Source organism: Clupea harengus, chromosome 8, assembly GCF_900700415.2.
Source record: "Clupea harengus chromosome 8, Ch_v2.0.2, whole genome shotgun sequence".
Taxonomy (NCBI): Eukaryota; Metazoa; Chordata; class Actinopteri; order Clupeiformes; family Clupeidae; genus Clupea; species Clupea harengus.
Genome location: NC_045159.1, coordinates 27985261 through 28009243, shown reverse-complemented (window position 1 = coordinate 28009243; position 23983 = coordinate 27985261). Strand labels below are relative to the sequence as shown.

At 41.8% G+C, this 23983-nt stretch overlaps 1 protein-coding gene across 1 annotated transcript in view; it reads left to right on the top strand.

Annotated features, from left to right (window-relative positions):
* Positions 1–23983, top strand: part of plrdgb (PITP-less RdgB-like protein) — a 63295-nt gene that overhangs the window by 8135 nt on the left and 31177 nt on the right. The window contains exons 3-5 of the mRNA XM_031572760.1: positions 16355–16422; positions 17015–17232; positions 22533–22722. Coding sequence (XP_031428620.1) covers positions 16355–16422; positions 17015–17232; positions 22533–22722 — 476 coding nt within the window. The remainder of the gene's footprint in view (positions 1–16354; positions 16423–17014; positions 17233–22532; positions 22723–23983) is intronic.

Here is a 23983-nt window from a genome sequence, read left to right as displayed (position 1 = left end):
ATTACTGTAAGTCATGATGGGGAAAACGTTGTAATCTCTAAGAAAACGATTTAATGTTTTACAAATGTATAAACTTTTTTTCAAGAAAACAGGACTTTAACTCCAGCATCTGTAGATTTGATGTATGAGGAAACCAGTGCAACCTCTGACCATGAAACTCTCTGAAAATACACTGTTACACACGTTTTTTTGAAACTAGGTCTCATTTACTCTACACTCAATTCACAAAACTGCACACAGAAAATGCAAAACACCTGCTCCAATCTCCTACAAAATGAAACAATGCTTTTAGAACTCAATAATCCCTTTTCAACATCCAACTCCTGTCTTTGTTAGGCTTAAGCCTTTTGCAGTTACAGTGTTACAGTGCACTTTATAGAGTTATCTGACAAACCGTTTACTGTAAACTGAATATATATAATCACAAATACAGTACTGGTACAACAATTTTACAATTTTAAGTCATCAGTCTTTATTTTTTAGAAAACACTGTTGACTAAAATGTTGCACATAGACATAGACAGTGCATTTTCAGTGCTAGAATGTACAAAGTATAGGTACATTACTCAAACTGAAATAGGCCTTCATTTAGTCAACGCAGTCTGTATTTTCAGGGTGTTCAGAAAGGAAACACATTATGCACAATATTTTGTAGTATGTAAGAGTCTAGAAAAACTGACCCTTTAAACGAGAACCATAAAAAGAGACTGCGTGACCGTACCCAACCTATTTGGCTCTTGTCTTAGCAACACATCAACATCACAACTAATATCCCTCCTTGGAACTGGTATAAATGTCTTGCATTTTTGAAGGTCTAAAAGTGTTCAATGTCTGATGTCTTAGAAAGTGAACTATGTGTGTTTGTTTTGCAAAAAGAGAGAATTGAAACTGAGTGAAAGCGTATAGCTTATAGCTGGTTTCACTGATTGGGTGTGGGGTTTGGCTCTTTGAGTGACAGATTTCCAAAATTGTGTATAAGCAGATTAAAAACTGTAAAAGCCCCATTCTATCAATTCAAGAGGCTTGGAAGTCTAAATGAATCAGTCCAATGAGGTCAAAACAAGCTGAATTCAATGGCCTGAAATCCATTATCTCTCTGCCGATTAAAACAGGTGTATTGCTGTGATTATCTCTCTGTGCCTTTACAAGCCAATGACCTTATGCATCATTCTGATGCTCTGATAAATATTTCTGATAAGCATTCTCCTGAGTTGTTTAATATATAGATAGATGCTCTGATCAGTACTACACATTTTCAGCATTCTCCCGCACTCCAGCACTCATTTTATAACCCTGGGTTGCTCTTGTGTGTTCAGACTGAGACACACCACAACTCTGCTCCGTCTGAACATTCAGTCTGAACATTTCATTGTGTTCTGCCAGACTTCAAAGATCACACTGTCAGTTGGTTATTTCTCCCGATTCACCGTAATTCTTCAGTCAGTGATATTATACTGTGACCTTACCTATAACTCACCTGTTTCTTGTAATTATCTTCTATAACAATGGTAAAAGCTCAAAAGCTCAAAAGCTAGAGTGGTGTAGCATGATTAAATCATGGTGTGGCATCATCAATTCTAAACCGATAAAACGATTATCGATGCATGTCGATTTTTAAAACATTTGAGTTTGCTACTCAGTCTCAAATCGCTTCCTACTTTGTGTTTGATAATTAAAGAAAATCAACAGATGAATTACCTTCTCTATTTTTTTATTAGAGAAAAAGCTTTTCCTTGTCACAATTATGACTTTCATTGAACAATGCAATAATCGATGCAGCTTGCATTTCAACACAAAATGGATGTGTAAAAAAAAAAAAAAAAAAAATCGAAATATTTAAAAAAAAAAAATTTTATTAAAAAAATCGATTATGAACTTTTATGAATCGAAACAGAATCGTTGTAGAGAGAATCGAGAAAAATCGAAGAATCGATTTTTTTTCCCACCCCTAATAACAATGGTAAAAAGCTCAAAAGCTCAAAAGCTAGAGCGGTGTAGCATGATTAAATCATGGTGTGGCATCATCATTATGACCTGTATATTCTCTCATTCACTCTCCCCACTACCCCAGTGTGTATTTCAGTGTTGTGTTTAGCTTGCTCCACCATGCCAGCCGATAGTTAAGTAAAGTAAGTGACTGAATTGATCTTGTTTAGTAAAAGGCTGAATGCTTAAAGCATATGACGCATAGATATGGTCATAACAGCATAACATTTGCATCAGTATGAAAGAGGTTTACAATTAATTGTTCTATTGCCAGTAGTTGTCCGTACTGCCAAAGCATGATTGGAACACAGTGTGTCTCTGACATACGGAAAAGACTGTAGCCATATACAGTACAGTGGGGAAAATAAGTATTTGAACCTGCATCAAATGCAAATTAAGTCATAAATGTTATAAAATGCAGTTTTCTGGATTTTTTTGTTGATATTCTGTTTCTCACTGTTAAAATACACCTACTATTACAAGAATAGATCACACATTTCTTTGCAAGTGGCCAAACTTGCAAAATCGGCAGGGGTTCAAATACTTATTTTCCCCACTGTAGTTGTATAACTGTCCTCAATTTATCAAAAAAAATTCTCATCTGTGATGAAATGAGAACATTAGTCTTAGTTGTCAAGTGAAGGTCATCATAAACCATCAATGATAGAACACAGATAAGGTCTTATTAGTTTTCCCAGACTCACTGAAAGCATGCATTTAAAGTACTACTTACATTTCTCTCCTTATTGTGTATTTCTGTGCACATGTGGTCAACTCAGTTGATTGCTAATGATTTGGAAAGGCACACACCTGTCCATATAAGGTCTCATTGCTGATAATGCACATCAGAGCTAAAAACTAAGCCATGAAAACTGCAAAAAAAATCTGCTGCATTGAAGGTTCCCGAAGAGCACAGTGGCCTCCTTAATTCTTAAATGGAAGAAGTTTGGAACAATCCTGGACTCTCCCTAGATCTGGCCACCCAGCCAAACTGAGCCGTCAGGGGGGAAGGGCCTTGGTGAGAGAGGTGCCCAAGAGCCCGATGATCCCGCTGGCCGAGCTCCAGAGCTCCTGTGTGGAGAAGGGTAGACACTTCCAGAGTGCCAACCATCACTGCAACACTCCACCGATCTGGGCTTTATGGAAGGGAGGCCAGACAGAAGGCTCTCATTAGTGAGCAACACAGTGAAGCCTGCTTGGAGTTTGTGAAAAAGCCCCTGAAGGACTCAGACTCTCTGATCGGATGAAACCAAGATGTAATTGTTTGGCCTCAATTCTAAGCAGGATGTCAGGAGGAAATCAGGCACCACTCTTCACCTTTCAATCCCATCCCATTGATGAATCATGCTGGTGGCAGCATCAATCCCATCCCATTGATGAATCATGCTGGTGGCAGCATCAATCCCATCCCATTGATGAATCATGCTGGTGGCAGCATCAGGCTGGGGGGACTGGGCAACTGGTAAGGGTCGGGGGCATTGGGATCAGTATCGCTGCTTCTGCCCTCAGTGGTGTGTCAGCAACCATGCAACAGTTAACAATTTTTACGGTAAGAAATGTTCCTGCTGAGAGTCAAACAAGACTTACTTCATTGTGTACACACCCGTCGCTTCTGATAGGTGTAAGTTTGATTAATTAAACACTATTTATATTGATAACAAACACCTTTGATTAGCGGTTTTTTTTAGACGCGGTTGCGGAAGTAGGGAACGCTACGATTTTTTTTTTTTTTAAGCGTTCACTAGGGGGGCCCGTCATAATATCTTGCACCTGGGCCCGTCGTTACTACGTTACGCCACTGGTCGGGGGAAAGCTGAATGGAGCAAATTACAGATATCTTTAATGAAAACCTTAATGAGGTCCAGATATCTTTAAAGAAAACCTTAATGAGGTCCAGAGCTCAGACTGGGCTGAAGGTTTACCTTCCAACAGGACAGTCATCCTATGCACACAGCCAAAGCAAACACAGGACAGCTCTGTGAATGTCCTTGAGTGGCCCAGCCAGTGCCCTGACTTGAACCCAATCGAACATCTCTGGAAATGGCTGTCTACTGTTGGTCCCGATCCAAACTGACAGTTTGAGAGGATCTGCAGAGAAGAATGGCAGAAAATCCCCAATTCCAGGTGTGCAAAGTTTGTCGCGTCATACCCAAGAAGATTAGTAATCACTGCCCAGAGGTGCTTCAACTAAGTACTGAGTAAAGACTGAATACCTATGTAATGTGATATTTCTCCTTTTTAATAGCTTTGCAAAAGATTCTAATATCCTTTTCCCACTTAATCATTATGAGGTATTGAGTGGAGATTGATGGGATGATTTTAGCATAAGGATACAACGTAACAAAATGTGAAAAAGTGGATGCACTGCATTTAGAGTGAGAGTGTTGTAACAGTAACAAAGACTTCTTACAGTAGAGCACATTGTGTCTTGCAAAGTTGCAAAAAGTGTTGTGAAAGACAAAAGAAACAAACAAACAAACAAACAAAAGATTTGGTGTGGGGTTTTGCTGTTTTAGGTTTCAGAAATCATGTGACATGTAACATTTTGAAAAACATGTAAAAGCCAAATGCCTAAATGGATAGATCACTCGCTTGAGTCTGTTCCTTGTTGGCTATTGTTGTTAACCACAGAACTATTTTGGTCCTTTCAATTTAAGGTTTTTTCTCTCTGTGTCCTTATCCTGCTCTGCCCCTGTCAGCCATTTAATGGCATTTTGTGTGGATTTCCCCCAGGGTTTTTATTCTGTGTTTTTTTTATGATTCACTTCTCTGTCTCCTATGGTCCTGAAATAACAGTTATTATGTAAGAATTCATATGAAAGAAAAAGATTGTCTGCTTGTTTTGGAAGAGATGGAAGTAGATCTGAGGTCGCTGTGGCTCTGTGCGTGACCCACAGGATGCTTTTGTCCCAAGTGACCTAGAGTGCACTGCGCCGTACTTTCAGGAAACGAACTAAACTTATCATCTACTCTGGATGACTAAGGCAAGTGAGAGCCAGAGGAGATAGAAGCAGAGAGGGAGAGAGGATGGGATTTGTTTTTCAGTAAACTGATTGTGTGTGTGTGTGTGTGTGTGTGTGTGTGTGTGTGTGTGTGTGTGTGTGTGTGTGTGTGTGTGTGTGTGCAGGGCCAGATTAAGAACACTAAGGCCCCTATGGCTACACCTATCCCCACTATGTCACACATTTGGTCATTTGGTTTCTAATTGTCAGAAATAAGAACACATGGATGCATGCTTTTACCCGCCCAACCCATGAGCAGCCAGGGGCACATTCAGCCCTGGCAAAAAACATGGCAAAATGTTAATTTAAATGGAAACCATGGTGCGTTGAACACCCTGTTGTGTTACCCAAGCACTGCAACTATGGCAACTGAGTAGGCAGTTCCTTGTGTTTTTTTTTATTTTCAGAGCCTGATCAAATCGTTTTAAACAGTTTAAATCAGGTTTTTCTTTCCAACTTTTTCTTCTTATCTTGCATTTGAAAAGGACTTTAGTTGGATTCATTGTGTGCGCTGCCTTTTTCATACGGCGAGGCTTAGCTGCATGCTGCCTGCTGTTTTGCTGAAGGGCAGTGTCCTCTGATGCGCCTGTAATGGCCAGTGCATGTTGGATGTCTATCAGCAAAGACATCTATGTTGTAAAATGAGTGTGCCTTTGGGATGACAACACTGTGCTCCTCATACCTTTCATACAGCAAAAGCTGTAACCTTTATCTTTCATGGCCTAACACGTGTGCTGTGGAATCGACCGGAGGACAAAGTATAGGTGTTTATGAGCCTAAAGGTGTAGTGAGCAGGTTTTGATATGTAATGAGCGTGCATGCGCGAGTGTTCAGACTTAAAGATACGCCTAGTAAATGGTCAACGTTATACCTTGATCTCCGGTCCATTCATTACTAATTACTAAGACAAAAGGTAGAATACATATGTTCCTTATTCAGTTAGATAGTCATTATATGCTTTATAAGTTTAAAGTTACTCAGTGTAGTGTGTCCCACACCATCCCACACAAACGTACTACTCGTGCCATTATAGATCTGTTTGTATCTGATCACCCTAATTCAAAGGGCCCCTTCAAATTATCACACAATATTTTCAGGCCATCTAGGAAATGTACCAATTTGCAACCACAATGAGATGCTACATCCTAGGGATGTCACGAGAACCGATACTTACGATACCTTTCGGTACTGAAATAACAAAACACCGACGATACCCATTTTTTTGAAGTACCGTAAGTACCGTGAGCGCCGATACCAGCTGTTTTTCACATGCAGATGTAATTTACTATTGTAAACGATGAAACTAGTGGAGGCGGCCAGGTGCGCAGTGTTGCCAGACTGGAAATGGCGTATCGTATCAAAAGGCTCAGTTTGGAGGATAATTATCATATCTGGCAACATTGGGAAGGCGGTCGACCAATGACAGTCCTCTCTACAGTCAGAGCTCGCGCAAAAAGCAATGTAATTGAGATACCCTTTCCAAAACTACGTAATAATTAGTTTGTGAAAGATCCAGAGAAATAGGCCGTAAGGTGAACACTGTTTTCGTTTCAACCCGCTCCACAGTCGCGCATCTACACAATCTTTAGCTCATAAAAAAGAACGAGTCGTGCTTAGCTACCAAAAAAAAGTTCGTCGCTGACTTTCCAGTCAATTTTTGGTGCGTCTATGTTTTATGCCGAACTAGTTTCTTCAGAGCGCACAAGGATCTTGGTCGCGAGTGCTGGCACTTTTCGACACGTGATCGTTCTACACCAATGAGGTAGCTGCTTTTTGTCAACAGAATGGCAAGATGGCGGCTCCCGTGGTTAGATTCAACGTTACCGATCAAGAGGAAAACACCCGAACATCCTCAAAAGTGGACTAAATGGATTCTAAATAGTGCTGTATACATAGCCGCGTCCAAGAAGAACAATGAGGCAAATATACGATAATGTTATGCTTATGTTAAGTAATTTAGATCAAGTTTGACATACCTGGGAATACACCTTACTGACGATCTAACATGGACTGTGAACATCCAGCACACACTGAAGAAATCAAGGCAAAGACTGTACTTCCTACGTCAGCTGAGGAAGTTCAGAGCATCAGCACCCATCAGCTGTGTGTCCTGACAGCATCATCACTTGGTATGGGAACTGTACAGCCTGTGACAGCAGTACCGCATCATCAGAGCACCTCTCCCTACAGACCTACAAGAGAAGACTACGTACCAGGGCCCAAAGTATTGTAAAAGACTCCTAACATCCTGACCATGGACTTTTCTAAACACTGAGGTCAGGCAAACATCTCTGCTGCTACAAGACCAGAACAGAGAGACTGAGAAGGAGCTTCTTTCCTCAAGCATTCCGTATCCTGAACACACACAATGACTATATAAACAGCAATTACACTTTTTTTCACACTTGCACATGGACTGTACACACACTGCACTTTATACTCCCTCTTGCTATTTATGAAAAATATTTCTTGATCTTTCTTTCTTCACACTCGCACAGAAAAAGCTTAACACCAAACGAAATTTCACTACATGCTTTACGTAAGTATTTCTATGTATGTGACAAAAAAACCTCTTTCCTTGTATCAATAAAAGGCAGTAATTGTACTTATACCAATGACCATTTGTTCGTTCGTTCATTCATTCATTCACAAATGAAAACAACACTGATGAACCATAAAAACAATCTTTATGAAAAATATGAAATATGATATATAAAACTGTACAAAACTAAATAAGAAATAACAGATTAAGGACACTCAGTCCTCACTGTCAGTGTCAGGACGGTTATCTTCCAGTTCCTCAGTTTCTTTTGTGTTGGCACAATTACAGCAACAACATAAGTCTGTGCAACACAATCCTGCAGAAAAACAGGAACATCTGCCTGTCTCACAGGCACCTTTGCAGCCGCAGTCAGGGGCCGGGTTTCTGGTCATCCAGGTGATGTGCAAGGTACCATCCTCTATTTGCCAACCATATCCAGCAGGTGATGGAGCACTTATATTTTGTTTGAGACAGGACCTCATTATTGCAGCCTAGTAGTTTCCCCTTTTGCAATGCTGATGGAGGGCATCAGCAGTAGGGGGAATGCATAATTCTGGCAAGGCTGATGATGCTATACAGAAAGCCTTGTACCTAGCTTCATTTACATTATCGGCAGCTGGCTGATCATATAAGTGGCATACATACTGGCAAAGAAGTGCAAATGTTGACTGCTCCAAGTTAAAGTTAGTACCTAAACTTGTAAAAGCCTTTAGGTACTCATCTTTCTCACATGCAACAGAAAATGTCTTTCTCTTTCCTTTGCCTCCACTTGTGGAGTCACACCCAGAGAATGTGCGAATTCCGATCAAGACTGAACACACACTGGTTCCGAGAGCTGATGACACCTTGGTAATGTCAATGATACGTGTCCTGTTGCCAGTCCCTGTGAAAACATTTAAACTGCATGGCAAATCTGTCTGCACACTTACAGCAATGACTGCCACATCAGTGTCAGAGCTCTTGATAATGACAGCTTTATGCTCCTGTGCAGCATGTTGTGCATGTAAAAACACCCTTGTGTCACATTCTTCATGATCACACTGCAGGTCTTCAACAACACAAACAGACTGTACACCCTCCTTAACAGTCACACAGTGACATTGATTTGTATGTGCAAGCAGAGGTTTTTGCCCACTATTGTAAGGTCTGCATTTTTCCATACAACATACAGGAATTCGGTATTTGTTCCTTCTGAGAGAAACTTTTTCCATTGGGTTGGGGTCCTCTGATCCGGGCCAAAGATTTGCATGCGTTGTGACCCTGCATCAGCTCTATACATGACCGTTCTAGGTTTTTGATACTGATGGGGGAAATCACGAGTCAGCCTCTTCTTCAACATATCCTGTCTGCAACACAACAAAACAGTGACAATTAAGAGTCACAGGAGTATCATGAAAAGCAGAGAGTGGTGGAGGTGGTACAAGACATTACAGGCTAGAACCTATCTGCCATACAGCACATTTAACACCAAAGATGCCCAAGAAAGGCACACAACGTCACAAACCTCACCACACACACACACACACACACACACACACCTTCTCTTTGTTGCCAAGTGGTACATGTCTGTGCAAACAGCAAGACTTAAAAACAGTTTCTCAGGCCTGTCACACACATGTTGTGTAAAGCTAGACTTGCACATGACAAATAATAAGACTTGAGAGAAAAATGCATTGCAGTTACCTGTAGTTTGAAGCTTCAAGACCTTCATTTGCTTTCACCAGTTCAATGAAGGCCTTCCTCAGCTGGCCCATTCTCTGCACCTCTTGGTTGACAAGCAGCCTTTGGCGAATGATCCTCTCACAGAATAACTTATAGCTGACATCAAACGTGGGCTCATTCCTAGAACACATATAAATGAGAAGGAAAGACATGAATAAGGGTTGTGATTGTGTGCACATACAACAGAATGCAGATTGAATGTTTACTTATATAATGTTAAGTTAGTAGCTCCTCGAAATGCAATTTAATAAATAACTTACTGTTCTTTCTCTGGTTTTTCAGGCCTCGTCAAAAACCTGGTGTACTGATTATAACAGCCTTTGTGGTACTGCACCTCCAGAGCCGAGCCACGTTTGTAGGCTTGTCCTGTATGTATTCCATCGTGTAGTGGTGAAATAATGTACCTCTTCGTGCTTGACTGAAGTAATATGCATAAAACAATGTTTGTTTTTTGATTTATTAAGACATTCCGGTGTATTTTCTTCGTCTTCCGTACTGCTCGATGAAGGCATGGTGGACGCCATCTTGCCATTCTGTTGACAAAAAGCAGCTACCTTATTGGTGTAGCATGATCACGTGTCGAAAAGTGCCAGCACTCGCGACCAAGATCCTTGTGCGCTCTGAAGAAACTAGTTCGGCATAAAACATAGACGCACCAAAAATTGACTGGAAAGTCAGCGACGAACTTTTTTTTGGTAGCTAAGCACGACTCTTTCTTTTTTATGAACTAAATATTGTGTAGATGCACGCCTGTGGAGCGGGATTCGATTTCTAAAGGACTTTTCGTGGTTCACCTTGCGGCCTAAAACACAAATATCCGACGAGGCAAAACCCTGGACGCTTTTGGAATCCCTGCCGGACGCATTTTTTAGGTCTCGAAAAGAGGACATGTGCGGGTAAAAGAGGACGTCTGGTCACCCTACTTATGCAAACAATGCTACCGTGTTCCTCAGACCAAAGGAGGTAATACTTCCAATTTAGCTAAGCACCTGAAAGACCGTCATCCGGATTTGTTTAAAGAATTCAAGGAGAGTTTTGATTCATATTAACAACATCCAAAGAATGCACTTTTTCAGTTTTTTTAATCTGTCATACTGAAATACACGTTACATGATGTTTAAGATGGTGGGCACGTGTGTTAAGCCATTGTATGTTATGTACGTAGTTTAGGTTAGCTATGCTGTAGTTTTAACGTTAGCCTATAGTCTAACTTGGTTAGAAGGAGAGAGAGAGAGAAAGAGAGCATGTATCTTGCAAGTATCATGTCAAAACTAGCGAAATTCACTGAATGTCCTAGTTTAATATAGTTACAACTGAATATGCAATTGGTTTGAAAAAACACGATTACCCAATTTATTTATTGTTTTCGATGCATTAGACACAATGTAACCTAAAAGACGATTTGCGAGTGACAGCTGGAATTTCGCCGCGACCACACTGAACATTGATTTATTTTTGTATTTAATACGTCCTTTAAGAAGCTTTACTCTTTAGGGCTGTGAAATGCTGTGGAAAATTATGCAATTTTGCCCAAACTCATGTTCATCTTGTTAGCTGAATGGCTGCACTGTTATATCCACTGTTCTGTTTTGCACTGTTGTTGTTTTTGCACAGTACCTTTTGAAAAGATGCCTGGAAGTCTGGAATGTGTCTGAGGACACTAGTTGTTGCACTATGACCATACATTTCACTTTATTATGTTGTGATATGCTCTATTGCACATGTTCTGTATGTCTTATGACATTTTGCTATCAAATATTTTAATAAAGAAGTTCAAGTTTCAAGTTTTAGTACATGGAATCATGGAAAATCCTTTTTTTTCTCCCCCGTGGTATTGAAATTGGTATCGAGAATCGTGTTATTTTACTGGTATTGGTACCGACTACTGAATTTTTGGTATCGTGACACCCCTACTACATCCTGACTACCCCACCTTTAACACAGCACAGCAAGTGCACCAAACTCAGCTACACCAAGAGCATCTAGGTGAAGTGATGCTAATTTGAATGTCAAAAACGTAACACTCAGTAATTAGTCTAAGTTGAGTACACTACAATATTAACAAAACATGATTAATTAGTAAACTATTATGTTTGAAGAATTATTTTTAATAACCAAATCAAAATCAAGGCTAAATTGTTGATAGTAGCTTTTATAAAGTTTGCATACTTGTTATGAAGGTGCTTTTAAGATGTTTTTAAGATGTGAATAACAAAATACTGCTAGACTTCCGACATCTGTCATGCATTTCTTTCCTTTCAGTTTGATAGGTTGCTTTGCCGACAGTGTTTTGGCAGCTTTTTATTTGTCAGGCAAAATACGTTGGATAGTCGAACAGTAGGTAAGATAGCTCATTTTTCAACCAGTCGATTACTAGTCTGAGAGAATTCTCTATTCTGACAGACAGTTTGGCTTCTGCCCGACATTGTAGAAATTTTTTTTTTTTTTTTTTTTAGAGGCTTTTATGCCTTTAATTGACAGTGCAGTGAAGAGTGTGACAGGAAATGAGAGGGAGAAGAGGTGGGGAGTGGACAGGAGAAATGACATCGGGCCGGATTCAAACCCGTGTCTTCCATGGGCGTCAAGCCCGCATGTGGTCGGGGCTACTGCTTGCGCCACAGTGCCCCCCAAGAAATTCGTTTTTTTAATTGTACTCGTATCATGGTAGGCTATATTGGTTACTTTCCCCAATGCCTTTGGGTACAGAGACACGGAATTGGCTGATACCAGTGGCCTACTCATGGATGTGTGGATGTGTGGTTTGCTCTCCAAAAGTGTTCTCTGAAGAGTGAAACAGAGGCTGTGAAGACAGAAGGGTTGTAGATGTGTGGTTTGCGCTCCAAAAGTGTTCTCTGAAGAGTGAAACAGAGGCTGTGAAGACAGAAGGGTTGTAGATGTGTGGTTTGCGCTCCAAAAGTGTTCTCTGAAGAGTGAAACAGAGGCTGTGAAGACAGAAGGGTTGTAGATGTGTGGTTTGCTCTCCAAAAGTGTTCTCTGAAGATCGAAACAGAGGCTGTGAAGACAGAAGGATTCTAGAGCTCCTGAGGTCTCAGATGCACTTCAATGTTAAAAGGCGCCTGGAGGCACATCCTTCCAAAGACAAGTCATCCAGGCCCAACTTAAAAAGAACATATTTTTTGACCTTACGTACGCAAAACCTTCACGAAACAAAAGCAAACTCATAAAATGTTTCATCTAAGATCAACTCAACTTGTTTATTGTAATTATTTCAGAAAAATAAAAGCATGAAAACACTGTGGGAACAAAAAAATTGGATTACATTCAGCATTGAGACATCCACCAATTGTGTTCAACACACCCAAACACTAGTTACTGAATCTCTGTCCCTTTCCTTTCCCGTCTTATAAGGAGACTTCTACTGCATTTCATAACACTTGGCCAGTTCAAGGCTCTTGTATTGACTGTCATCACAGATGATTGCTGTACGAGTTTGCTTCCAGGGACAATACGTTTATGAGATGATAATATGCTGCAGCAGTCTTGAGAACAGTCTCTGAGAACTGTGTGTGCTAAAGAACTGAAGGAGGGCACAAGTGAAAGATCTGTGTAGTCACATTTACATTTAGTCATTTAGCAGACGCTTTTATCCAAAGCGACTTACAAGTATGTATACACATTTTTTACATTTACACTGATGGCACACTGCACATCAGGAGCAATTAGGGGTTCAGTGTCTTGCTCAAGGACGCTTCGACAGGGAATCGAACTAGCAACCTTCTGATTACTAAACGACTTCTCTACCTCCTGTACCACTGTCGCCCCTGTCGTCCAGTGATCAAGGAGAGGAATCATTCCGAAGGTTCAGGCTTAACCGTCCTTATGTCTCCATTTTCTCATCTGGATGGTTATTTAAACTAACTAGACTAGGTCTCTTTAGGAACAACAGGCAGAATCAAGTCAATCTAATCTCATCATCTGAGATTAGATTGACTTATCCTTGATTCTCATATGATAAAATAGTACCATTTCACTCCTTGGATGGAGTATGACTGCACCAGAGTATTTTAAGTCTGTCAACCCATTAAAGTAAATTCTTTGCTATGCCTTTCGTGATTTTTTTCTGGACAAACATTCTTTCTCAGAGCAAGGTTTTATGCATTTTGTGTCTGTAGGTGGGTCGTTTCTGGAATAAATAGTAAAATAATCTTCATCGTATTGATTTCTTTAAAATCAATGTGGATGCATAGTGCCAATATGTGTGTGTGTGTGTGCTTCCACATATTTGAGTTTTGAAAAAAAAACATTTGACATTTTGAAAAAAAAAAAATCATTACCTTAGTGAGTTCATGAGTCAGTCAGGTAGAGAAAAATACATCATGTTCAAAAAGTGTTTAAAATATGGGACATTGATTAGAGCTGAGGTTCTTAAGCTTTTTATAGTGCAACCTTGTTTTGAGTGAAAAAAAAAACACTCTGACCCTGATGGTTCTCTCTTCGGTCTAAGAATTCTCTGGTGTCCATTTAAAGCGTTTCACTAACCTCTGAACATGTATGTGTCTTTCTCTCTTCAGATTTACCTGCACAAGACCATTCAGCTATAACATTCCCTCACAAACATCAATGACCAAACTAATTCATAACTTTTTACGTGTCAGTCACATGAGTTGATACAGTGACAGCTGTCATTAGGGTAAATGTCCTGTATGTTGCTTATGCCAGGAAGCCTCCTCTTAATGTGGCACTAGCTTGTTATTGTTGCTGGTATGATTCTGAGAGAGCTGAGGAGATGGCAACTATCCCTTCCAGTAGTCCCCTCCAGTACAGGGCGTATAGATGAACATCTCACCTTCAGCTTTGCTGTTTGAAGGAGAAGTTTCTTTTGGAGGGGCATTTGGAAAGGAGGTCACGTACTGTACTTTGAGGATAGGCTGCTGAGTTCTCTGTAAGGATTCTGGTGTGATTCTCCTTAAAGCGGGCCTTTGATTATCTGTGTATGGAGCTCTCTAGCTCTCTCCTCTGGGCAGGCCTTTACTGTTGTCTCAGGTCAAGTGTATCTTTATCCATAGCGCTGGCATTAGCTGCTGTGAGCATTTGCAGTTATTTTCTCTCACTTTGTGTATCTGTGTTGGTGCCAGTTTGTGAGTCACTTATTGACTTATTGCCTACTTAGATCTTTTTCTCATGACTTTCTTCAAGGACTATGCTAAAGTTCCAAGAACAAATTGATTTTGCTTTTAGGAGATACACACATATGAATAATTGAGTTAGAATTAAGTATTAATGACGCAATAAGTTCATGCCTGTCTTTGGTGTTTTCATAAAAAGAAATTATATTTGAAACAAATGTAACTGTAAGTGGGTGTGTGTGTGTGTATTACACTTAATCATGTTACTTAATTATGTCATGTTACATTGTTTTTACCAATCTTAAAACTAACACTAATGCTGCAATCAATATTTAATGAAGAATCCTGAGTAGTTTAAGTGCTTTATTTGATTAGTATGGGCTAATGTTTGATCTTGAGATGTATTGTAAGTGGTGACCGCTTTCTATACTAAAGTGGCACTAATACATGTCTCTTTTACCCCAACACACACGCAAATGCAACTGCCTGCACCCTCAACCCCCCCCCCCCCCCCCCCCACACACACACACACACACACACCCACCCCTCTCTCTCACTACATTACACTGCACACACACACATACACCACACACACACACACACACACACACACACACACACACACACACACACACACACACACACACACACACACACTCCCACACACTGCCCTTTGGTTTAATTTAATTCTTTTGGCCTTTGGATGAAATGGAGCATGGCTGACTGGTTTGGTGACAGACTGCCCTGCTCATGTTTGATCTAGATGGTCTCTGGCAGGTGACATTCGGCTCAGAATGAGACACGCCCAATTTCTCGCCGCCCGGGCCTGGCAGAGTCCCCTGGCCCTGTGGCATAGGCAAACAAACACGCACATACATAAACACATACACAGACAGACAGACAGACAGACAGACAGACAGACACACAAACACACACACACACACACAAACAGAGAGAGAAAGAAAGAGAACACAAACACACAGTGCCATCAACCTGGCTCTGCTCCCGTCCTCTGTCGCACGCTTGACTTTATTCAGCTCCATTTTATATTGGGTCATGAGAAAGACTCAAGTGGAAGCATTTCTGTAGAGTGACATCAAAGGAATGGACACAGCCCGTGTTACAGGGCTTGTCATGTGGTACAGTTTTGTGAAGGGTAATTTGACTGTCCGTCAAGTCGGTCATGGTCCACTGGGTCCATCATTTTGACAATGGGTCTTCAGTGAATAGCTGGTTATCAGCCATTTACAAAACTAGCAACCAGGTTTGTAAAGATCTACCAAAAATGTGTTACATAAGAAGCTATTGAATAGTTTTTTTCAAAGCCATTTGAAATGTCCATGGGTCCGTTTATGTGTGTGTATTGATATCTCCCATGGCTGTCCAATTACATGTGCTGTGAACTACTTTAAAGTGGGGCAGTCTTGTTCTGCAGGCATGCTCAGTGCGTGCTACCCAGACCAGCGTCCACGCTCTCCCTGTGAGCATGCATATGACCCCATTTTAGGGTGCGAAATTGAGGGCAAGTGTGATAAAAAAAATGGCTCTGGCCTTAATGGAGGTAGTGGGCATCATGCTATCTGGATCGTCCAATGGGTACTGTGGGTGGAGGGAAGAGAGGGTGTGGAGACATGTGCCCCTCATATGGTGGAGCTATTGAGTACATTGTAGAGAAAAAAATGGGGCTTTTTTCTTTTCAGTTATAAATTACTGACTCTACTTACTCTACACGATAATGATGACTAGATGACTTGAAAAGATAACCGCAATTGTATTGATTGGTGAGGAATGATTAGTTGCGGTTATCTTTTCAAGTCATCTAGTCATCATTATCGAGTAGAGTAAGTAGAGTAAGTCATTTATAACTGAAAAGAAAATCTGTGAAGGTGCACACAGGGCAGGACCTTTTTTCAAGGTTGTTTTCATTTCTATTCCTTTCTACGATGTTCTTTCTTTTCTTTTTAATTAGAGCTCCTTTCTTTCTCTCTTTCTTTCTTTCTCTCCCTCTCGCTCAGAGAGTTTCTACAGGTTGCACCCTCGCTGTGCTCCCCAGAGTAGTGTGGATGGCCTGGAGGATGTGGAGGTACCGTAAAGCATTCTCATCTGTTCCCTCACGCCGCTATAAAGGGCGACAGTGGTACAGTAGGTAGAGAAGTCGTTTAGTGATCAGAAGGTTGCTAGTTCGATTCCCTGTCGAAGCGTCCTTGAGCAAGACACTGAACCCCTAATTGCTCCTGATGTGCAGTGTGCCATCAGTGTAAATGTAAAATGTGTATACATTGTAAGTCGCACATATGTAAGTCGCTTTGGATAAAAGCGTCGACTAAATGTAAATAAAGCAGGAAACTAATAACCCCCATCTACCTTTAAAATATCGTTTCTTTCTGGAGTGACATAAACCAGCCATTTGTGTCATTTACACACGTAACACGTCGTACATGAACACAATGCTCCATGAACAAGACCCAACTAGCGTTTGACCCTGGCCAGACCCCCTGGCTGTCTGGACCCCTCAGTCTATTTCTCATTCCATGCTCAACTTAATTGAGTCATTAATTAAAAAAAATTCAATCACAATGGAAATGAGGCTTATTGTGTATTTTTTTTTATCTTGGGCATTGCATCCAATGAATAACCAGAAAATGTCCCCCCTCTCCTTGTCCTGACGTCCTCAGAGGAAGTGCCGCACTCAGCTCCTGATCCTGGTGGTCCACGGCGGACACATCCTGGACTCTGGCGGCGACGCTGATGGCAAGTCGGACGACACAGCCACCCTGGCCTCCGTCCTGGAGAGGCTGGCACATGCCCACTTCCAGGCGGCTGCGGATGGCATGGTGGTGCGCCTGGTGCCCTGCCCGCCGGTGTGCTCCGAGGCCTTCACCCTGGTGTCACAGTGAGTGCCCAGGTTCACACACATTGCTATGACAACAGCTACGGGATTCACTCCCTACATTCTCATTGTGTTTCTCGTATTGGATTTGGCATGTCCGTGAATGTACTGTGTACTGTAGAGCAGTGGTTCTCAAACTAGAGGTCGGGACCCCAAGTGGGGTCGCCAAACGTTTTTTGGGGGTCGCGAAATGATCTTGCTGCCCTGTGCATCAACATATTAGGCTTTGACATGCTGTATAGTCTATCAGAAATGGTGTTTTCTACATCAGGGTGGATAATGAAAACTAATATTGTCTCAGCAAGCCGTCTCATCATTCAAAATTAAACTGAATTTAGACCTATAATATCCTGTAAAAATGTGTGGGGGGTCGCGAGACTTGGCAAATGGATTTTATGGGGTCCCCGGACAAAAAGTTTGATAACCACTGCTGTAGAGGACAGTTTAATCCACACTGTCATGCATAGAGTGTTGGTGTGCCTAGCACACACTTGTTATAACAGTTCATACTACGCAAATGAGGAAAGGTTTTCCCAGTGAGTGTGCAGGTCCACACACGCTGTGATGACAAATATATGAAGTTTACATGCAGTACCTCAACACATTATAGATTCTCTCTTCCTATCGAGAGTACCATATCAGTGACCTCATCTTGCATACAGTGTCACAGACTTGCTGCCTAATAAACACTTTTCACATATTACCATTTTTTTTATAAAAAAATGACCATTTTTGTCTTGGTATTTGTGGTTAGCTAAAGACGAAACGGTACAGTGTACTCTTTGTTTTGTCAGGATAATAAGGTAGAAAAACCTCTACGGGAAGCAACATACCAAACATTTACTCTAATGATAGGTAATGATAGTCACTTCCACTGTACGTTTTCAACGTCACTGTGCACTGCTTCGTGTTTTTAATGATTTCATCAGTGTTCATCAGTATTTATGACCCTTTTTACGGTTCCCCTGTGATTTGTCCTGAATAGCTTTGCTCCAAGTGTCTGATACAAATATAAAAAATACCCTCTGAGAGCCTCACTAGACACTTCTAGAACACTGAGAGTCAACACATTTCATCTCCTTTATTTCCACCCAATCTGTTGATATCCAGACTCCCTATATAGCCTATGGTGGCTGGGTAGAGTGCATGTTCCACTGCTGCCATTCTAATGACCCATTAGGGAGGCATATGCCATCTGATATTGGTCTTCAGTAGAATTACGTCACAAATAAGTTCATTATTCATACATTCATTACAACATTTAACAGACCAGGCTGAAAGATGTGCGGGCAATATTTAAACTGCTTTAACATAATGCTTTGAAACACAGCAGATAACTGACAGAGACGGAACTTCCAAGCAAGCGTCTAATCTCTCTGTCTCAACCCCAACCTCATAGAGGGAGTCTCTGTTGAAATCCCTCTCTCTCTCACACAGAGGGAGTCTCTGTTGAAATCCCTGGATGAAAAATTGGCTTAAAGGTTATTGACTATGATTGAGATGAGGGGGTGAGGGGGGGTGAGGGGGGTTGAGGGGGGGGTGCAGATCCACAGAGAGCTTTTCCCAGCTTCAGGTGCTCTAATCAAGAGTTCCATTTGAATGTTGAAGCCACTTTTTAATATAGAAAAGTGCCACCCCAGAAAAATACCACTAATCACAATTTCACATACATGCAGGAACCGTATTATCGGGCAATTCTAAAGCGATGGGATTGGCCTGGCGGGGCGGTTCACAGATGGCTGTGCATATGCAGGAGTGCAGAACTCACTCACACACGCTCTCTCTTTCTCAGCTTCATTTGCCTTTCAAATCTGACTGGAAAATAATTTATGTTAATATGGCGCTGAGATTCTCAGACTGAATCCTATTGTCACACGCACAAAGCACGTTCACACAGATGTATTCATTTTGGCAGACGCTTTTACCCGATGCATCTCGTAAGTGAGTCTAATCCAAGCATAGAGAATGTATTTACAGGTATAGGAGGTGCGAATGAAGTACTGCCAAGTTCAATGTGGACTTTAAACGGTGTGTGTTCCCTGAGGTTGGACAGTTGTTATATTGGTTATTGGGGCGACAGTGGTACAGGAGGTAGAGAAGTTGTTTAGTAATCAGAAGGTTGCTAGTTCGATTCACTGTCGAAGCGTCCTTGAGCAAGACACTGAACCCCTAATTGCTCCTGATGTGCAGTGTGTCATCAGTGTAAATGTAAAATGTGTATACATCCTTGTAAGTCGCGTTGGATAAAAGCGTCTGCTAAATGACTAAATGTAAAATGGTTAGGTCACTGGCTATGAGTACTTGCATGTGGCATTGCGAGGATTGCCCTAGTCCCCAACCAACAGCACAAGGAATTTAGCATCTCTTCCTGTGTAGAACTAAAAAAGATAGTGTCATCAAAGGAATGTTTGTGTGGTACAGTTTTGCGAAGGGTAATTTGACTGAAGTCAGTCTAGGAAATGCACTCATGATCATGATGCTGCTTGGGCCTTGACTTGTTAGTTGAGACACAGGAACCCACACTGACCTATCACTGAGCATAGATCTATCACTGAGCATAGATCCACACTGACCTATCACTGAGCATAGATCCACACTGACCTATCACTGAGCATAGATCCACACTGACCTATCACTGAGCATAGATCCACAGGAACCCACACTGACCTATCACTGAGCATAGATCCACACTGACCTATCACTGAGCATAGATCCACACTGACCTATCACTGAGCATAGATCCACAGGATCCCACACTGACCTATCACTGAGCATAGATCTATCACTGAGCATAGATCCACAGGAACCCACACTGACCTATCACTGAGCATAGATCCACACTGACCTATCACTGAGCATAGATCCACAGGAACCCATACTGACCTATCACTGAGCATAGATCCACAGGAACCCATACTGACCTATCACTGAGCATAGATCCACAGGAACCCACACTGACCTATCACTGAGCATAGATCTATCACTGAGCATAGATCCACAGGAACCCACACTGACCTATCACTGAGCATAGATCCACAGGAACCCACACTGACCTATCACTGAGCATATATCCACTGAGCATAGATCCACACTGACCTATCACTGAGCATAGATCCACAGGAACCCACACTGACCTATCACTGAGCATAGATCCACAGGAACCCATACTGACCTATCACTGAGCATAGATCTATCACTGAGCGTGGATCCACAGGAACCCACACTGACCTATCACTGAGCATAGATCCACAGGAACCCATACTGACCTATCACTGAGCATAGATCCACAGGAACCCACACTGACCTATCACTGAGCATAGATCCACAGGAACCCACACTGACCTATCACTGAGCATAGATCCACAGGAACCCACACTGACCTATCACTGAGCATGGATCCACAGGAACCCACACTGACCTATCACTGAGCATAGATCCACAGGAACCCACACTGACCTATCACTGAGCATAGATCCACACTGACCTATCACTGAGCATAGATCCACAACCCTACGTGTTAGCCTGCCCTCGTGGCACTGAACAGAGGCTTTCTGGCCGGCTAAAACGGCCAAATGTTGCTTACCTCTACTGGGTCCATGCTGATGGTTCAGTCTTTCTGTCAGGAGGGGAGTGGAATTTGGAGCTGGTCGAGTTGGAGACGAGGGAAGGTAGCTGCTTTGTGCTGTTTGCACAGAAAGCTGTTTTCATGCACAGTGCACAGGTGCTGAGTAGAGATAGGGTATCTTTTTCACCCTGATGAATGATGAGATGAAATCTTAATTTTGTAGTTGATATTGACAGTCTGTTTGATCCACCTCATAAAAGTGACTTTCATGCCCACTGGCATTATGACTGGCACACAAGAAGAACACCATTAGACATGAGACCATGAGCAAATAATCAGTATTTTTCTTGGCTGCATGTCAGTGTCAGGAGAGCTGACAGTCTTGACATACTCATCAAAGCCTCTTGAAATCCAGACGTCCCTGTTCTCTCTTACGTTCTTCCCAAGACTGCATAACCGGGGCGAACAAACATACTGAACCAAATATTTTATATCATTTCAAATGGTCAAGTAATCGGTTTATTTAATAAATCAGAACATTTGCTTTTTCTGTGGCAGGAAAATGTCACCCTTTCACAGCTGAGGCTTTTGTTATTCCTTTTGCTGTCTCCACCAACGCTGTGGACCTTTTGGTTCTGAATGATGGTCACTTTCCACTAAGCACATTTAAAACTATATTTATCCCAGGCTTGGGATTCAATCTAAAAAAAAATCTTCAAGGCAGTTTAGTCCCATTGAAAGCTCCAGCGATTGTTTATAACTGTCACACTTTGAGGTAGGAAACAAGCAAGTCCACCTAGACTGTCAACAAGATGGATTCTGAGGGCCTTAATTGGACCCACTGCTCCATGTAGGCTGCTCAGTGAGAGCGCATTTTGTGTCTCCTCCTCTTCCCTATATCCCCTAAGACCTAACCTAGGCCATTAGAAACAATAATATGGAATTTTTTCAGAATGCATGACAGCAATTATAGCAGCAGGAAGAGAAGAGGCTGACCCCAGAGGTGTGTCTGTGTGGGTTTGGATATGATAGCTGGTAGCTGTCTTGGTTTTCACAGACACTAGATGCTCTGTTTCATGCTAGAGTTTTACCTCCATGTTGAGTTCAAAAATACCTTTAATTAATAACAAAACATTGTTTTAAGCCAACAGAATTCAGAATACAATTCCGTATATATCGCCAAACATACACAAAACAATTGCAAACCTGAATAGACACAATGCCATTAGGCAGTGCATTCATCAAAGGAGACACTATGATGGTTGGTTGCCAGGAAAATACACCACAGCTAAAGATGTTGGAGGTTAAAGTTGACCTTTCGTTGCCATGACAGACTCGTAAAAATAGGAAATTCTGAATGGTTGTCACAATTACTATTTGAGGCTGAAGGCCACAAAGCTTTCCTCAATCTGTGGATGCCTCAATTTCACATTAAAAGTCCAGAAGGTCGCTATGGTGACCATGAAGTTCAGTCTTTACGTCAAGACATGTTGAAACCTGCTCTTCCTGTAAATGGCCCAGTTACATTGTATATATCCGCCCCCACCCCACACACCCCCCACTAGCACGTAGACTCTCTTAATGGCACAAAAGGCATGTCCTTCTCTGTAGCCTTGCTTTACCACTTGACACAACAAAACAGCACATATTCCTAGTCCATTAAAGTGTGCGTGTGCGTGTGTGTGCGTGTGCGTGTGCGTGTGTGTGTGTGTCTGTGTGTGTGTGTCTGTGTGTATAGCTTGAATCCCTACAGCTACGATGAGAGCTGTGTGTCGAGCAGTGTGGATCACCTGCCACTGGCCGCCCTCCCACTGCTCACCATCACCACACCACGCTACCAGGATGCCGTGGCAGCCATCATTCACCAGGCCAACCAAGTGTACAGCGACTTCCTGCAGTCTGCAGAGGGGATTGGCTTCTCTGGACAGGTACGCTACGAGTCTGTACGACACCTGCCCTGTACCTGTTAAAACCTGCCTGTAGAAGCAATACTGGATTTCACTTCAGCTCTACAAGAGATTACTTGGATGTTTACTCCTTACCACCTATTTAGGAGTCATCTTGTGCCCGCTATGTGGAAACATGTAGTGGCTTCTATGTCATCTTGTGCCAGCTATGTGGAAACATGTAGTGGCGGGTGAGTCATCTTGTGCCAGCTATGTGGAAACATGTGGTGGGTGAGTCATTTTGTGCCAGCTATGTGGGAAACATGTGGTGGGTGAGTCATCTTGTGCCAGCTATGTGGAAACATGTGGTGGGCGAGGGTCTGACTCATCCTTAGCTCTGACACTAATGACATGGCTCCATCTGATAGCTGAACTAGAGCGCAAGTTCTGACATTTCAGTGACATCTGCTTAAAGTGGCATTATGTAGGAATTGCTAATCGCTAACGAGATGCTAGCGGCTAAACCTAGCAAAACCTCTTGAAATTTGCTTACTTTGACACTATGACAAACTAGTGAGTCAACAACTTTCCTAACACAGTCAAACATCAAGCAAGTGCAACACAAGACAAAGCAAGACGGCAAATAAGCTACTTACTAGTTCGACAGACAGTAGTAACCGGGCGGCTTCAGGCAAACCTACATAACCCAGTAATATGCCTACGGACCCTGGTATGGCAATGGCACGGAGGCGATTCTCCATATTAAACGTCATTGTAGCGGCCAATTTTTTTATTTCATTTCTTTATTTAATTTATTTTAAGGTAAAACTGCTAATCCTAACCCTAACACTGAAGTAAAATTCCTACATAATGCCACTTTAAGGAGGCTGGTTGGTAATGTTTTGGGGATGTGTTTGTAAAAAGAGAAGACTTGATGCTAAATATGCATCTGTCTGCCGCTGCTTTGACTTACTCTGTGCTTCCTAGTCAGCTAAAGGCAGACACGAGTATGTACAGTACATGCAAAATATGCACTGGATATAAATACTACTGTTCAAAAGTTTGGAATCACTGAAAAATTTAATATAGAAATCAGAAATATAGTTTAGACATTGTTAATATTTTAAAGGACTATTACTCTAACACAGTGGTCCCCAAACTTTTTACAGTCCCGTACCCCTTCAGGCATTTAATCTCCAGCTACGTAACCCCCCCCCCCGTTTAAAAAAAAAAGTTTTCCTTTTCACCTTTTAGTTTAATTCCGTTTTATTCCGTTTCGCCTCATTTTGTTCACCCTGAGGTA